This window comes from Jaculus jaculus, chromosome 9, assembly GCF_020740685.1.
Source record: "Jaculus jaculus isolate mJacJac1 chromosome 9, mJacJac1.mat.Y.cur, whole genome shotgun sequence".
Classification (NCBI taxonomy): domain Eukaryota; kingdom Metazoa; phylum Chordata; class Mammalia; order Rodentia; family Dipodidae; genus Jaculus; species Jaculus jaculus.
The window spans coordinates 124,658,286-124,674,596 of NC_059110.1; the positions used below are offsets into that span (position 1 = coordinate 124,658,286).

General features: G+C 52.1%; 2 protein-coding genes across 3 annotated transcripts in view; both read right to left on the reverse strand.

The window, feature by feature from the left end:
- Positions 1-8,910, reverse strand: part of Ttyh2 (tweety family member 2) — a 55,225-nt gene extending 46,315 nt beyond the window's left edge. Inside the window, exon 1 of the mRNA XM_004655150.3 lies at positions 8,751-8,910. Coding sequence (XP_004655207.1) covers positions 8,751-8,879 — 129 coding nt within the window. The 5' untranslated portion in view covers positions 8,880-8,910. The remainder of the gene's footprint in view (positions 1-8,750) is intronic.
- Positions 8,911-13,020: 4,110 nt separating this feature from the next.
- On the reverse strand, positions 13,021-15,977 carry Rpl38 (ribosomal protein L38). 2 transcript variants are annotated; one of them, XM_045158925.1, is made up of 5 exons: positions 15,922-15,977; positions 15,719-15,753; positions 15,556-15,616; positions 13,681-13,803; positions 13,021-13,089 (listed from the first exon to the last, which is right to left on the reverse strand). In XM_045158925.1, the coding sequence occupies exons 2-5, from the start codon at positions 15,719-15,721 to the stop codon at positions 13,064-13,066; spliced, it is 213 nt and encodes a 70-aa protein (XP_045014860.1). In that variant the 5' UTR covers positions 15,722-15,753; positions 15,922-15,977; the 3' UTR covers positions 13,021-13,063. The 2 variants fall into 2 exon arrangements, with proteins under 2 accessions (XP_045014860.1, XP_045014861.1); XM_045158926.1 differs by lacking the exon at positions 15,922-15,977 and adding an exon at positions 15,849-15,911.
- Between the last annotated feature and the right edge of the window lie 334 nt (positions 15,978-16,311).

The following is a 16,311-nucleotide window of genomic DNA, read 5'->3' on the forward strand; positions in this document are numbered from 1 at the left end:
GTAATTAAGGTGCTTGTCTGCAAAGCCTAACGACCTGGGTTCAATTTGTAGTACCCAAGTAAAGCCAGATGCACAAAGTAGTTCACTATCTGATGTCTGTTTTCAGAGTGGCTTCAAAAAGTGCCTATTTTGTCTGTCTCTCTTCTATCTCTCTCTGCTTGCAAACAAATAAATTTACAAAATGCTTTACCAAAAAAAAAAAAAAAAGAAATGGCTTAGCAGTTAAGGTGTTTGCCTGCGAAGCCTAAGGACCCAGGTTTGATTCCCCAGTACCCACATAGGCCAGCTACACAAGGTGCCACAAGTCTGGAATTCATTTGCACTGGCTAGAGGCCCTGGCATGCCTATTCTCTCTCTCTCTCTCAAACAAATAAATAATTAAACTATTTTTTTTTAAAGTGGAAAGTTGGGGCTGTGAAATGGCTCAGTGGTTAAAGGTGCTTATGTGCAAAGTTTGCTGGCCCAGGTTCAATTCCCTAGCGAGTCACATTCAGCTAGACCTAGAAAGTGGTGCAAGTAGGCTGGAGATATGTTAAGGTGCTTGCCTACAAAACCTAAGGATCCTGGTTCAATTCCCCAGTACCCATGTAAGCCAAATGCACACAGTGGTACACGCATCTGGAGTTTGTTTGCCGTGGCTGAAGGCTCTGGTACGCCCATGTTCTCCCTCTCCTTTCCTCTCTCTGCAAATAAATAAATAAATAGATAGATAATGTGGCACAAAAGTCTGGCATTTCATTTGTAGTGGCAAGCTCCCTCACCCCAATAAATTAATGAAGGTGATAAAGGTGGAAAGTGACCGAGGAAAACATCTGACGTGAAACTGATCTCTGGCCTCCATGTGTGCACGACTCCAACATACAAACATGCAAAGACATGCACACCACACACGTGCAAAATAATAACTAACTACAGTCACTCTGTCCTGGCTATCCTCCTCTCACAGGCCCTGAAGTTCATTATTAAAAGTAGGGATCTCAGCCGGCATGGTGGCGCATGCCTTTAATCCCAGCACTCGGGAGGCAGAGGTAGGAGGATCACTGTGAGTTCAAGGCCACCCTCAGACTACATAGTGAATTCCAGGTCAGCCTGAGTGAGATCCTACCTCAAAAAACCAAAACCAAACCAAACCAAAACAACAATAGCAATAACAACAAAAACCAGTTACAGCCGGGTGTGGTGGCGCTTGCCTTTGATCCTGGCACTTGGGAGGCAGAGGTAGGAGGATCACTGTGAGTTCGAGGACACCCTGAGAATACAGAGTGAATTCCAGGTCAGACTGGGCTAGAGTGAGACCCTACCTCTACCCCTCCTCCCCCCAAAAACACAGTTACAGCAAAACAAATAGACTGTGCATTGTGGGGCTTGGCAGAAAAGTGCTTGTCAGGCAAGCAAGAGGACCTGAGTTTGGGTAGTCAGCACCCACTTAAAATGGTGGGTGTGGGCTGGGAAGATGGCCCAGTGGTTAAAGGTATGTGCTTGCAAAGCCTGTTGGCCGGGTTCAGCTCTCCAGCACCATCATATGCATGTTGTTGTGAGCACATATTTGCACGTGTAAAATAAATAAAACTTTAAAACGTTGTGTGGTGGACGTTCCTACAATCCCAGCTCTAGCCTAGCTGAATTGGTGAGCTCTAGGTTCAGTGGGAGACTACGTCTCAAATAAGATGGAGGATTTGAGGAGATGGTTCAGTGGTTAGAATGCTTGCTTGCAAGCTTGCCTGCTTGGGTTCGATTCCCAAGCACCCACCTAAAGCCAGATGCTTGAGGTAGAGAATAAGGACACGAAGACTTCCTTAGTTACCTTCCCTACCAGTTTCCTCTAGAATGGTCCCAATCAGAATCCACCATGTGTCCCTGGTCTCTTCAAACCTGCCCCACCAGGTCCCAACTGCTGGCTCCCACAAACTTTCCCTCCAGCCCACACCTCTTTGGTCATCCTAGGGATTCCGGGCCTGAGGCCTCTCCAAGGCTGGACAGCTGGCCTCAATTAGGTCACCCATAATGCGGTCCAGCGCAGGAAGACCATGCTTGGAATATCCAAATGTTAACAGTTAACAGAATGTCCTTTTGTTAACAGTTTACCTCAGCAAAAATCCAGGGTGCTGGATGCTTAAAAGCACTTTAGTGGGAGGCTTGGGGGGCATCAGGGGGCCATATGGCTAGAAAACAGGGAAGGAGAGAGTGAAAGATCAAGAAGAAAGGATGGAGAGAGGCTGTGGGGGACAGAGCCCAACAAGGCAGCCAGCTCCATGTCACCTGCTGCTCTGTAACAGGCCATTAGTTCTCTGCTTCTAATTAATGCTCAAGTCCCTGGTGCACAGCTGGGATGGGAGGAAGGATGGAGGAGGGAGTGAAGGGTTTTGCTTATACGCCCTCCAGCTCTGATGGCCAGCGCTTAGAGCAAAGTCTCCCGCACCACCCTGTGCCTCCCTTCCACTGAGCCACCAGTACCCCGTCCCCGCCCCGGCACCATGCCCACAGCCCCCACACCAGTGGCCCGACTTGCCCCTGTCGAAGCTCCTCCAATTATTTCTGGTCTGTTGTGCTGTAATGAGGGAGGCAGAATGGGGAACACGACCCTAGGACCCAGGCTATAGGATAGCAGTGACCAGCGTGGTCAGATCCCAAGGGGTTTCTACATAGAGTTCGAATGACAGCTAGAAAGACAAGGCAACCTTCAGGTGTGCCCACAGACAGAGCCCACGTAGGTGGGGTGGGAAGGGTTAATGCAATGCCTCCAGCCTCTGCGTGACAGTCTGATGACCATGACTCCAAGCTCGGAGGGGATGAACAGACTTCCTCATCCTGACCTTGGCTCTTCTCCCATAGGGCCCGGCTTGTTGTCTGTCTTTTTCTTTGCAGATCTGCTCCCGGCCAAGCCAGGGCATCCTGTAACTCTCTAAATATCCCCCACTCTGTCCCCAGGGCACTCACTTAGGCCTGATGACTCTCTCTTCTTTCTTTTTTACAAATAATGTTTTATTTTTACTTATTTATTTGAGGGAAGTAGAGAGAAAATGGGTACACCAGGGCCTCAAGCCACTGCAAACAAACTCTAGACACATGTGCTATCTTGTGCATCTGGCTTATGTAAGTCCTGGGGAATGGAACCTGGGTCCTCTGGCTTTGCAGGCAAACACCTTAACCGCTAAGGCATCTCTCCAGCTTCTGTCTCCTCCCCTCTCTCTTTCTTTTCTTACTGACCTGTAGTGCAGGCTGGACTTGTTACGTAGCTGAGGAAGACCTTGAATTTCTGATCCTCCTAACTCCACCACCTAAGCGTTGGGATAACAGGCACGTAAAAATTATATATATCAGGCTGGGGATTGAACTCAGGGCTTCATGCATGCTACAGGCACTCTATCAACTTGCCCTACAGCCCCAGCCCGGCGCTTGAGACTCTTAATATAAAAGTCTGATCAAGGCAGATCCTCAGGAAAATGCAAGCCTAGATATGAAATGAACACACCTCACTCCACCTCCTAAACACATGGCTGGAGAGGACAGCTGAGCGAAAGAGAGTGAGAGAGAGAGAGAGGGCGCAAGTGGGCACACAGGAAATGTGCATGGATGGATATGAGATTTTCAAGGTGTGGTCTCCCTTGGGGAAGGGGCTGATGGAAGGTCGAACCAATTCCCCAGGCAAGGAGGAAAGTGAAGTAGTTAGTCAGTGAGATGAAGCTAGATTTAGTGTCCTTTCTGTTGTCCCCAGCATTGCTTACTGGGCACCTTGCCAAGCTGGGGTCTCCTTCCCAAGCAGGCACCCGGCCACCTGCCTCCTACCTACTCGGGTCCTTTTATTAAATCCTCGAAGGAGAGGTCATCTCCACTTCCAAGACGGCTAGCCTGTCAAAGACAGCTGGAGGTTGGTGGGGGGTCTTCGCTTCCCCTTCTAGACTCGCAGCCACCCCTGGCTGCCTGGAGAACTGAGCCCTGCGTCTGCTGGCCCCAGGGCAACCGGGCCCAGGGCTATAGGCTTGATTAGCTACTTTTCTTGTGGCTAAGACAAAATACCTGATAAAAGCAATTTAAGGAAGGAAGGATTTGTTTTGGTTCACAGTTCAAGGGTAGGTTCTTGGTGGCACAGGGAGCTTAATGCAGCTGGTCACGTGGCTTCCATAGTCAGGATACAGCTGGTTTCCTCCTTTTTAAATATATTTTTATTTTATTTATTTATGAGAGAGAGGGTGGGGAAAGAATGGGCACATTAGGGCCTCGAGCCACTGCAAGCAAACTTCAGATGCATGAGCCACCATGTACATCTGGCTTACGTGGATTCTGGGGAATCCAACCTTTGTCTTCGCAGGCAAGAGTCTTACCCAGTAACCCATCTCTTTAGCCTCCTTTGTGCAGGCCAGGCCCGTAGTACCTGGAGTTGTGCTGCCCATACTCCAGGTGAGTCTTCCCTCCTCAGTCAAACCTTTCTGGAAAACACCTTCCCAGATATGCTCAGAGGTGTGTTTCCATGATTCTAAATCTAATCAAGTTCATAATGACTATTAACCAATACACAGACCAGACAGCCTTCATGAGGACTCAAAATCAAGCTCACTGGAGGGAGAAGGATCAATGACTGGGAAAGTGGGAGCTTCCGTTATGTTCGAAGACCCCACAAAAGCCAAGGGTGATATGTACACCTTTAACTCCAGATCTTGGGAGGGAGAGGCCTCAGCTACATAGCAACACAATTTTTTAAAAAAGGGGGAGATGCTGGAGGGATGGCTTAGCGGTTAAGGTGTTTGCCTGTAAAGCCAAAGGACCCAGGTTCTATTCCCCAGGACCCACCGTTAGCCAGATGCACAAGGGGGCACATCCGTCTGGAGTTTGTTTGCAGTGGCTGGAAGCTCTGGTGCACCCATTTTTTTTTCTCTCTCTCTCACACCCTTTTTCTCTGTCTTATTAAAAAAAAGGACAACAGGTAATGAGTGGGAGCCCTACTTCTTCAGGAAGGTTCTAGAATATGATTTATTCACCAGATAGTCTGCTTTCTAATTTTTTAAAAATTTTTTGAAAGAGAAAGAAAAAGTCAGAGAGAACTGGGTGTAGTGGCACACGCCTTTAATCCCAGCACTCAGGAGGCAGAGGTAGAAGAATCGCCATGAGTTTGAGGTCACTCTGAGATGACAGAGTGAATTCCAGGTCAGCCTGGACTAGAGTGAAACCCTACCTCGTAAAACCAAAAAGAAAAAAAAAAGAGGGGGGGGGGGGAGGGAGGGAAAGCAAGAGAATGGGCCTTCAGCCACTGCAAATGAACTCCAGATGCATGTTCCAGTTTGTGCATCTGGCTTATGTGGGTCCCGAGGAATTGAACCTGGGTCCTTTGGCTTTGCAGGCAAGCACCTTAACAGCTAAGCCATCTCTCCATCCTCTAGTCTGTTTTTTCTTTCTTTCTTTCTTTTTTTTTTTTTGTTTTTTGAGATAAGGTCTCACTCTAGCTCAGAGCTGACCTCAGGGTAGCCTCAAATTTATGGCAATCCTATCTCTGCCCACCGAGTGCTGGGATTAAAGGCAAGAGCCACCACGACCAGCTCTAGTCTGCTTTTTTTTTTTTTTTTTTTTTTACATTTTGTTTATTTATTTGAGAGTGACAGAGAGAGAAAGAGGCACATAGAGAGAGAGAGAGGTTGGGCATGCCAGGGTCTTCAGCTGCTGCAAACGAACTCCAGACGCGTGCGACCCCTTGTGCATCTGGCTAACGTGGGTCCTGGGGAATCCAGCCTCAAACCGGGGACCTTAGGCTTCACAGGCAAGCGAGTAACCTCTAAGCCGTCTCTCCAGCCATAGTCTGCTTTATAAAGCTTTGCTTTCTAGATTTCAAACACCTATACAGCCTCTTCCAGAGTGAGTCCACACCTGCCTGTTTCCATCTTCATTCACTCATTGAGGCACATGAACATGTGAGGACACACACATCAGTGTAAACACACACGTGTAAACATAGTGACTGACCCAAAAGTTCCCACTGTTTATAGATGGACCATGAGCTGAAGCCCTTTCTCCACCGTTTTCTTAGTCTCCCAGGTCAGGGTGTGCAACTTTCTTTTCTCTACCTAACAGAGCACTTGAAACCCAAGGTCATTTGTCTAGTGACTGATATCACTAGGCCTTATTAAATTCTAAGAAACCATCTGTACTCCGCAAGTTCTATGGACTATTCTGCAGATGAGAGAGTTGAATTTTAGCAATCTGGGCTGAAGCGATGACTCAGGGGTTGGTTAAGGCACTTGCCTGCAGAGCTTAATGACCTGGGTTCAATTCCACAACACCCACGTAAAGCCAGCTGCACAAAGTGGTGCATGCCACTCTGCAGTGGCCAGAGGCCCTGCTCATAATCATTCATTCATTCTCTCTCTCCTTGCAAATAAATAAATGAAAAAATATTTTTTTAAAATCTCAAGCCGGGCGTGGTGGCTCACGCCTTTAATCCCAGCACTCGGGAGGCAGAGGTAGGAGGATTGCCATGAGTTCGAGGCCACCCTGAGAGACTACAGAGTTAATTCCAGGTCAGCCTGGACCAGAGTGAGACCCTACCTTGAAAAACCAAAAACAAACAAAAAAAAAATCTCACAGAACTGCCCCATGGTCTGTCACACCCAAGCAGAACCAGAGTCCAAGCCAGCCAGCGAGATGGCGAAGCCCTTGCCCCAGGCTGTGTGATGACAGTCACAGCTCTGTGCCCGGAGGCCGGCTTCAGAGACTCCTCAGCCGCTGCTCCCAAAGGCCCCGCTGCCTTGGTTATCAGGTCACCAGGGCCTGGCACAGCACTTAGCCCCAATTAAGTTTGCTGAGGACCGAAGTGACTGACAGCAGAAGGGCCCAGTCCATGCTGCGAGCTCTCTGGCTGTGCTGGGTACCCGGGAGAAAAGGACAGTCCCGGGTAGTCAGACCACAGGGGAACTTACCAAAATAGGAGCCCCTGTAAGTAACACCCAAAGCCTGACTTCCGTGTGGGCCAATTCACCTCTCACTGTCCCTTGCCTCCACCCACGGCAGGATGAGATGGGAGTGGGGAAAGGGTAAGAGTGGTGGCCATGGGAAGTGGACATCCTTTGGGGTTAGCACTCCTCAGCCAGGACGGTGGAGGAGGGGGTTAGGGGCTATGAATGGGCCCTTCTGGCTCAGATGCCACCTGTCCATGAGTGGGTGAGGCAAGCTCAGTCCTTCCATCCACAGCTGCTGGCGAGACAGGTGTTGTGGGGGGGGGGCGGGGGGGGAACACTAGGGGTGAGGAGTGTCCTTACCATCCCACCCCTTTCCCCCCACACACTTAGGGGTCTCCTTGCCTTGACCCAGCTGGGAATTAGATTCTATGCAGTGGGGAGAAAGAAAAAAAAAAAAACAACACGAAAATATAGCTGGGACCCTGGGGGCTGGGTCTCGGATTTCTCCACAGCTCCCTCCACTCCGACACAGCTGTTCTGAAATCAGATCTGCCTCTTCTGGAGAAGGAAGTCCCTGGAGCTAAGCCAGCATCCCCAGGTCCTCAGGGAACACGCCTTCCTTCCCAGGAGTAGGGGACAGGACGGATACAAATCCAGACCCAGGCTGGTGGAGCGCTGCCTCTTGGAGCTTGGGTCCCTCCAACAGCACAAAGGGGTCCCATCCTCCTCTCCTCCTGAAAGGAGAGGGCACGAACCCCCGGGCAAGCAGCGGCCATTCTTGGGGGAGGGGGATTATTAGTAGACTCTCTGCCACCGTCTCTGGCACACAGCAGGAGATCACTATGCCCTGGCCTCGGAAGGCAGGAGGAAGGCCTGGAGTGGGAAGCGGTGGGAGACGAACTCTCAGTCAGGAGAGGGCCGCACAGGGTCAGTTGGCCCACACCGGGGATCGGAAGACCGTCCCTTGCCACTACAGTCAGAGGTCAAAGTCCAGAGACACTGGCACAAAATAAATGGGCCTCGCCTCGGGGCCTTTGAATCTCTGACCCATCGAGGGAACTGACTCAGCGGGGCCCACAGTCGGCTTGCCCATAGCTGAGGCAAGTTGGGAGACCACAGCTGGGTCTGCCAGGGAGGTCAGGAGTCTGCCCTGCCCTGCTCTGGCCCACGGGGTGCAGAAACCGACGGAGGGAAGGGGCGGGCTGGGTACACTGCAGGAGTGTAAGGATGGGAATGGCCGGCCCAGCAGTCAAGACCCCAGCACGTGTGGGAGGGGGGGGACTGGGACCGGGGTAGCTCAGCACAAGGTGAGACCCAAGACGTGGTGTGAGGTAAGGCTGATCTGAGGCTGCCTTCCTTTGCTGAACCCCGCGGATGCGGGTTCTCTCGGGGAGCAGGAAGGAAGTGACCCACGCCGCCTCCCCCATCCTTGCAGAAGGGGCCCAGACAGAGGTCTCGGCAGCGGGTCCCCAGCCCGCAGACTGGGGCTGGGACGAGCTGCGCTGGACGACTAAAGTCGGTTTCTGCCGGGACGCCCGGCCCGGCAACGAGAGCGTCTCGGAGCGGCCAGTGGAGAACTTCGGGGCGCCCCAGGCTCTCCGCACTCCTCGCTTTCCAGCCCCCCACCCCCACCCCGCGCTCCCATCGCCGCTCCGCCCCGGCCTCGCCACCCTTCTTCCTCCGCTTCCTCGCGCCCGCTGAACTCCCAACTTCCCGAACGAACCCCGAGGTCCTCAACCAGGAGAGGCCGCGGGGCCCGGGCTGGGGTCAAGGGTCCCGGCGTGGGGAGCGAGATGGGGGTCCGGGAGGCGAGGCCAGAGGCGGTGGCGCGGGGGCGCACGGCGGGTCGGGGGCGCGGGGACTCACCTCCTGGTAACTCTCGTCGCGGGGGCTGAAGGTGCTGTCCACGGGCTGCAGGCGCAGGCCGAGGTGCGGGACGCTGTGCAGCCACACCACCCACCAGGGCGCGATGTACTCCACGCGCGCCGCCGGCATGGCTGGAGCGAGTGCAGCCCCGCGGCTGCCGACCGACGCGGTGGCAGCTTCCACCCGGCCCCGGGCGGACCCCGCCCCGCCCCTCCCCTCTCCGGACGCGCGCCCCGCCCACCTCCCCACAAGCCCCGCCCACGTCGCCATAGGCCCCGCCCCGCCCCCGCTCCTGACTGCTACCTGGACGCACAAAAACCGGCACCTCCTTTCTGGGTTGAGATCTGCTCTGAACGGATGGGTGAAGAAGGTGGAAGGAGACATGAGGAAAAGTGAATGTCAATCTCTACGCCCAGGCATTTTACTCATGACTTCATTTTTTTTGAAATATTTTTTTATTTTATTTGAAAAAGGGAATGGGCTGGGAAAGGCCTCTAGCCACTGCAAACGAACTCCAGACGCATGTGCCACCTTGTGCGTTTGGCTTACTTGGGGACTGGGGAATCGAACGTGGGTGCTTTGACTTGGCAAGTAAGTGCCTTAACTGCTAAGCCATCTTTCCAGCCCTATTGACTTCTTATAAATCAAGATTATAGGCCGGGCGTGGTAGCTCTCGCCTGTAATCCTAGCACGTGGGAGGTAGAGACAGGAGGATCAGGAGTTTAAGGTCATCCTCCACTTCCTGGAGCGAGGAGTCCTTGGGGTCCTCCAGTAGGGGGAACACAGGAAGGCAGGGTCTGGGGAGGTAGTGAGGAAGAGTATTAATGGGCACATTTATTGAGGCTTATTAAGTGCCAGACACCTCTGTTAGTGAGCACAGGGGATGGAATCCCTTCACTCTGACCCCATACTGAATACACTTTCTTTTTGGTTTTTTGAGGTAGGGTCTCGCTGTAGTTCAGGCTGATACGGAATTCACTCTGTATTCTCAGGGTGGCCTTGAACTCTCAGTAATCCTCCTACTTCTGCCTTCCAACGCTGGGATTACAGGCGTGCGCCACCACGCCCGGCTCTGAAGACAGCAACCACTCGGGAGGTCACGTGCTTGCTGGGAGGCGCGTTGGGGAAAAGCCCAGGGGGGCGGGGCAGCACCTGGAGTCGTCTGCGAACTTCAGAGGCTCCAAATGCAACTGCCCGCAGCGTGGTGTGGTTAGAGCCAGGAGCTCAGGCTGGATAGGTAAGGGCCAGTGGAGACCTGTGAGGTGACCCAGAGGTTAAGACAAGATTGGGCTTGGCTGGCAACTGCTCGGAGGATCGCTGGAGGGTCCTGGCAGCGAGCAGAGGAGACGCTGCAGGGACCCGGGAAGAGTATTAGGTTTCTAGCTTGGAGGACCAAGTGGGTGCCAGTCCCCCGCAAATGCCAGCAACTGTATGTGATTGCTGCGTGGGGGAAACTACAAAAACCTTGTCAAAGAACCCAGGCCAGGAGTCCTGCTCTGTTCTGTTTGGGGGTCAATGACTCTGTACATTTGATGGAGCCTGGCTGCTGCCACGTTTGTACATGCCAACAGCTGAGGCAGAAGGGGTGCAGGATGCTTGGAACCCCTTTTTCTTCTCACTAGTTCAACAGAAAGCGCCTTCCATATCCTAGGCTCATGTGATAAATGTAACACCCAGACCTGTCCTTAGGGCGTTTAGCAGGGAGTTGGAAGGCTGGGGACATGGCTCAGTGATTAAAAGCACTTGTTTGCCACGTCTTTTGGAACAGGTTCAAATTCCTAGCACTCATGTAAGGCCAGGTGCAGTAAGTGACACAAGCATCTGGCCTGTTTGCAATGGCAAGAGACCCTGGTGTACCTACATACATGTGCGTGCACACACAGTCATAAATTAAAATGTTTACTATGTGGGGTGAGTTTTTAACCCAGTGATTAACTATAAACCTGTTGAGTGCTCCTGAGTCGGGTTAGTGTGTAAAGGAAGTGGGGAGTCTGGGGACATCAACAGAGACCACAAGGAGATAAATTGATGATGAGGCATTAGCTGTGGTGTCCTGGGGAGGGTTCTGAACACCCAGACTGGGCCCTTGTGGGGTCGGGGACCAGGGAAAGGGGAGTCTAGTAAGGAAAAACCAGAGTGGGAGTGACAGGAATACTGGTGAGCTGCAGGGCACACCAGTGGCTGCTTGCCAATGGCCAAGGTGTGAGAACTTTGAGGTAATGGAAATGTTCTGTGAATCGCAGCCCTTACACAACTACAAAGGCTTGGCACGATCCTAGAACTGTGACAGAAGGTGTCAGTTGCCCCTCCCCCACTGTTGCCTTTAAAAAAAAAACTTTATTCATAAGCAGAGAGAAAAAACAGAATGGTTACACCAGGCGCTCTGTAAACAAACTCCAGACGTATGCATAGCTTTGTGCATCTGACTTTATGTAGGTACTGGGGAACAAATCCAGGTCACTAGGCTTTGCAGGAAAGTGCCAGCTTCCACCCCTCCTCCCCCACTTGTTGCTTTCAAGATGAGGTCTTCCTTAGTCCTGTCTAGTAATATGTAGCCCTAGCTGGCCTTGAACCTCCTACTGCTCCCTCCCCAAAACACCTGGCGTTTAGGGCTGGAGACATGGCTTAGTGGTTAAGGGCCTTGCCAGCAAAGCCAAAGGATCCAGGTTCAATTCCCCAGGACCCACATAAAAGTCAGATGCACACAGTGATGCATAACATCTGGAGACTGTTTGCAGGGGCTGGAGACCCTGGTGCACCCATTCTCTCCTTGCAAATAGCCACCCTGAGACTACATAGTGCCAGATCAGGTGAGACTCTACCTTGAAAAAACAAAACAACAACAACAAAAAAAAAAACAAACCACCTTCCCCCATGTGCCTTTCAAACCAGCCTCTTATTCCAAATAGAGCAGTGGGAGGGAATGAGGCTGGTGAGGTGGACAAGGGTAAGATCACCTGAAGCCCCAGGCCCTGAGAGTCTCTCCCTCTGAGGAAGCCATGGCTGCCAAGAATGTTGTAAGTAAAGCCATCTTAATCATTCACTAAGGCCACCAACCACGGGCCTTTCCAGGAGGGCACTCCTCTCAGGTACCACCAGAGGCATGGCCCTGGGTCCTGCACACGTCCTCAGCTGTCCCTCAGGGCTGTGGTTAGTCACCTGGTTCAGATCTGAATACCAAAGCTTGCTGAACTGGTCAGTATAGCCCTTGAGCATTGCAGCTGTTGTTTATCCAGGCCAAAGATTAGGGCCACACCGTGTCAGTTCAAGCCCCTAGACAGTTTCCAACCTACTGGGTTTCTGGAGCCAGCTTTGCCTTCACAACAGCACCCAAATGACTCAGGCTAAGCCAGGGTGGGAGGCACTACATTGTGGATGCCTCCTCTGGACCACACAAGCCCTGCAGCCTTAGTCTCCTAGGAGCTGGAAAGGGCCTTTGGACAATGTGTAGGAAACAAAAACCGCCAAAGCTGGAAACGCTCTCCCTTGGAAATGCTGCTTAGAATGGACTAGGCTGGAAGCCACCGAGGGTGCCACTGTCAGCAACCACAGGGTGCCTCGTGTGCCACCCTTTCCTGGAATAAACAAAACCCAAGCCTTCCAAGACTCGGACAGATCCAAAAATTACCTCATCCTCTTATGGAAGCAGACTGCTAAAACCTGCTTGTTTAAGCATCTAATGCAATTCTCAGCACATCAACTCTCTAAAAGCAAAGATGAAAAAAGGGGAAAGCCAACCCCGGCCACTTACACTTGAAAATGGATTTCTACATAAACCACTAGCAGTTACTGGAAAGTGCATGGTAGAATGGTGCCACCTTGAGGCCAGTAGCAATATGACCTATAGTCCTCTGCCTAAACTACCTAAGTGCCCAGAACAGACTTTGAAACTGCCAAGAGCAGCCTGCCACATTTCTGCAGGACTACTAACCTGAGGCTGGTCTTCCTCCCCTCCCCCCTGCTGAGACCCTTCCTTTTAGGCTTGTCCCCCCAGCTCACTGGGCTGTCCTTTAGTCACAGCTTGAGCCACCTCCTCCATCATTCCAGGCTAGCGCTCAATTTAAGCCCCTTTTCATCGAAGGCGATGTGCATGGGGCCTCTGCGCACTCACTAGGAGCGTCCATGACTGCTCTCTCCCCTCATGGCCTCCTGTTATCAACTTGTTTTCATAATCCCAAGATCCGGGGTGCAAGGATGTGGTAACCAGAACTACCCCTCTTCCCCATCAGAAGCCACTACATTTCCCATGCAGAAGACAAGGGACACTTGAGACTTTTCAAGATTTTAATACATTCCAAACGGTGGTATCTGCTTCATTTCAGCTCCTTCACTGCCAGACCTACACAGAGAGAAGGGAGGAGTCATTTTACTCGTTACTTTGTCATGGCTTGGGACTGAAGAGAGCCCACAAGCAGTTTTTGTTAGTTTGATGAACACTCCCCACAGACCAGCCCAAAGGATGTCACCACCTTCCTGCCCTGCAGGACTGTTGTGAGGATTAAGTGACTTAAGCCTCTATGGGCCAAGGAAGATGCTTCTGGCATCAGAAATAACCCTAAGTCCACAACTACACCTTGTAGTCCTATACAAAGCAGACATCTAAACCACAAAATGGTTTTCCTGGGCAAGGGAGATGGCTCAGTGGATAGAGCACTCGCCACACAAAAGCATTAGGACCACAGTCTGCTTCTCCAGGGCAAGCCCTGGGTTAAAGTCAGAGACCTTGCCTCAAACAGAGTGGAGAGGAACTGAGGATGACACCCAGCATACACTTCTTTCCTAACTCTGGGGGCTTGACATCAGACACCCTCAGCCTCACTCAGCATGGGGGAGGGACTGCTTTAGCTCTGCCTTCTCCTGGTCGTATCTGGGGACCGCTTGGTAACAGCCCCTCCCCCCACCTCACTGTGGCCACCCCAGGCTTACTTACCAGGGGGCAGGGACTGTTTTAACTTCTCAGCCTTCTCCTTGTCTGTGATGACCAAGGTGTACAGGTATCTGCTGCAGCGCACCTTGAACTTTACATTGTCCTTGTTCTTCTTGATCTTGACAGCTACAGAGAGACCGGACAAGTTAGGACTGTGCCAGCACTGACGCTTCACAGCCATGTGCTTTACAAGCTCCCAAGTGCTACTTGAACACAACACTGCAGCATGTTCTCTAACAGCCCTAATTATCACCTCTGGAAAGGTCGGGAGTCCCGAACCGCTTTGTGTTCCCTCCTAGAAACCAAGTGCCTTCACTGGCAATGTGACACTCCAGGCAAGTCCGCACCCTTTTCAGAATACTTCATTCCAGCGGGCTAAGCTTTCCCCGAGTTTCTGTGGAACTCATTTCCTGTTTCTTTAATGTTTCTAAATTCTGTCATGACATCACAGCCAGGATGAGCCCCAGGTATACTTCAAAACCCACTGTGCAAACCGGAAGTTTTGCAGTCTGCTGTTTGTTTAAATATCGTCACATTTCCATCCACCCAGCTGGAAGCTGCTTCCCAGGAGGGATTTGGCCTTTTCATGTACTTGTCAAAGCCCTTGTTCCAACCAGACACCATTAACTCCTCAGTTACATAAAAACAGCTGTGTCCTGCACTTCAACCACCCACCCACCCCTCAAACTTTCCCCAAGCGACATTTCTGGCAGGGCTGCAGACGGGATGGAGCTCCACATAGGAAGCATGCCCACGGCACTGGCCACCCTGGCTCCCGTCTACTTAGTCCAGACACCTGGATTCAGCATCCTAACATTCAGTACTGGCCCGGAAGTGGCTGCGCTCCTGGAAATGAATCTGTGCATTACTTCTGATGGATGCCATAATCCTACTTGGGGCACAGACCCAAAAGAATCAAAAGGAACTAAGAAATATCTGCACACCCATGCCGACAACATATTTACGATAGCCAACATGTAAACGAGATCGCTATCAGGCACATGCTTCCAAACACCCTCCAACTTAAAAAGGCAGTGGGATCTGGTATGAATTTTTAAGTCTATCCACTGTAGTAATTACTTTGATTTTAATATTCATTTGAGAGACAGAAAGAGAATGGGCATGCCCGAACCTGCAGCCACTGCCGACATACTCCAGATGCATGTGCCACCTTGTGCATCTGGGCTACATGGGTCCTGGGGAATTGAACCTGGGTCCTTTGGCTTTGCAGGCAAGCACTTTAAAGCCATCTCCTCAGCCCTCTGCCCTTTTTTGAGGTAGGGTCTCAGTCCAGCCCAGGCTGGCCTCAAATTCAGTGACCCTCTTTAAAAGACATGAGCCGCCATGCGCAGCTTTATTTGGAAATTTGAAGACAGTCTACGTAGCTGGCTCCACCTCCCCAGGTGCTGGGATTTCCATAGGCATGGGCTATACATCCATTTACTTTCAAGTTGGGAACTACAGGAGGATGCCCAGGCACTACGTGTGACATTTAAGCTCACTGTGGCTGTTACTTGGTCTACTGTGCAAACAAAATAGTACTGCCTCGCCTATGCGATCTGTGAAACTTCCATGCATCACTCAAGACCCCATTCAGAGAGCACACGGATCAGCTAAACCTCGAATCCGCGGCGACCCTCCTCCTTCAACTTCGGAATGCCGGGATAAAAGGCACGAGTCACGACACCGGGTTAGAAACAGCTTTTAAGACGTTCGACCCATAAACAAGTCGTCGCAAAGGGTCATCCCGCCCCCCGCCAGGGGAACCATGAATGACGACAGCCAGGCTTCGTAACAAACGGCCTGAAGCTCTGCAAGACCACGCCGAACGCGACCGCGCCAACTCGCTCCCGTCGAGCCTTCGGGGCGACCACTTACACTTGGCGTCCTTCCGCCTGGCCGTGAGCAGGAAGTCCTTGATTTCCTCAATTTTCCGAGGCTGCAACACAAAAGAAACGGACCCTGAGCTCCAGCGACCGGCGCGTTCCGCTGGGCGAGCCCCCCACGCCCCCGGACGGCGGCCCGCAGGGGCCAGACTCACCATGGCGAAGCAGAGCAGACAGGGCGGACCAGCACCTGCGGAGAAATCCCGGCGTCAACAGAGCTGCAGTTCCCCGTCCCTGGCCCGGAAAAGCAGCCCCGGCGCACGCCCTGCTCCCCGCCTCACCCACCGTCCAAGTCCCGAGGTCCCCGCACTCCACCCGGCCGCGGATTGCCCCGGATTAGATGGCCAACTCCACTTACCCGAAGAACACCCAGAAAGAAGAGAAAGCCCAAGAGCACGGAAAAGAACTAGGCTTCCGTTTCCGGGCGGTTAAACCCTCCCAACAGAGGAAATAGGCTACGGTGTCTGCCAAGGGTCAAGAAACAGAGATGAGTCCGTCCTTCCAATCGTAGCAATGCTGCCCCCTTCTGGTTAAATTTAACAGTGCCGCTCTGGCTACCTAATGCCGCCTGCTCCTCTGGCCAGCGTCCTCGCTGCAGACTACCGCTCACCTTCAGGCCACTGTTTGTTTTCTTCCCGCTAAATCTTCCAGACCTTGGCTTGATTTGGCTAGTCTTTATTTGAGATTCATGAGACCTGTGCATTGGGCCGCTATGCAGAGAATTCCTCCACTCCTAAGCACCCAAGCC

Bases quoted from the DNA above. Each gene is read 5' to 3' on its own strand.
- Rpl38 (XM_045158925.1), bottom strand. The intron at 13,804-15,555 runs GTAAGTGGTCGC...GTCTCTCTGTAG, and splicing joins CAGGCGGAAGGACGCCAAGT to CTGTCAAGATCAAGAAGAAC. The intron at 13,090-13,680 runs GTAAGTAAGCCT...CTCTCTGTGTAG, and splicing joins AAAACAGTCCCTGCCCCCTG to GTCTGGCAGTGAAGGAGCTG.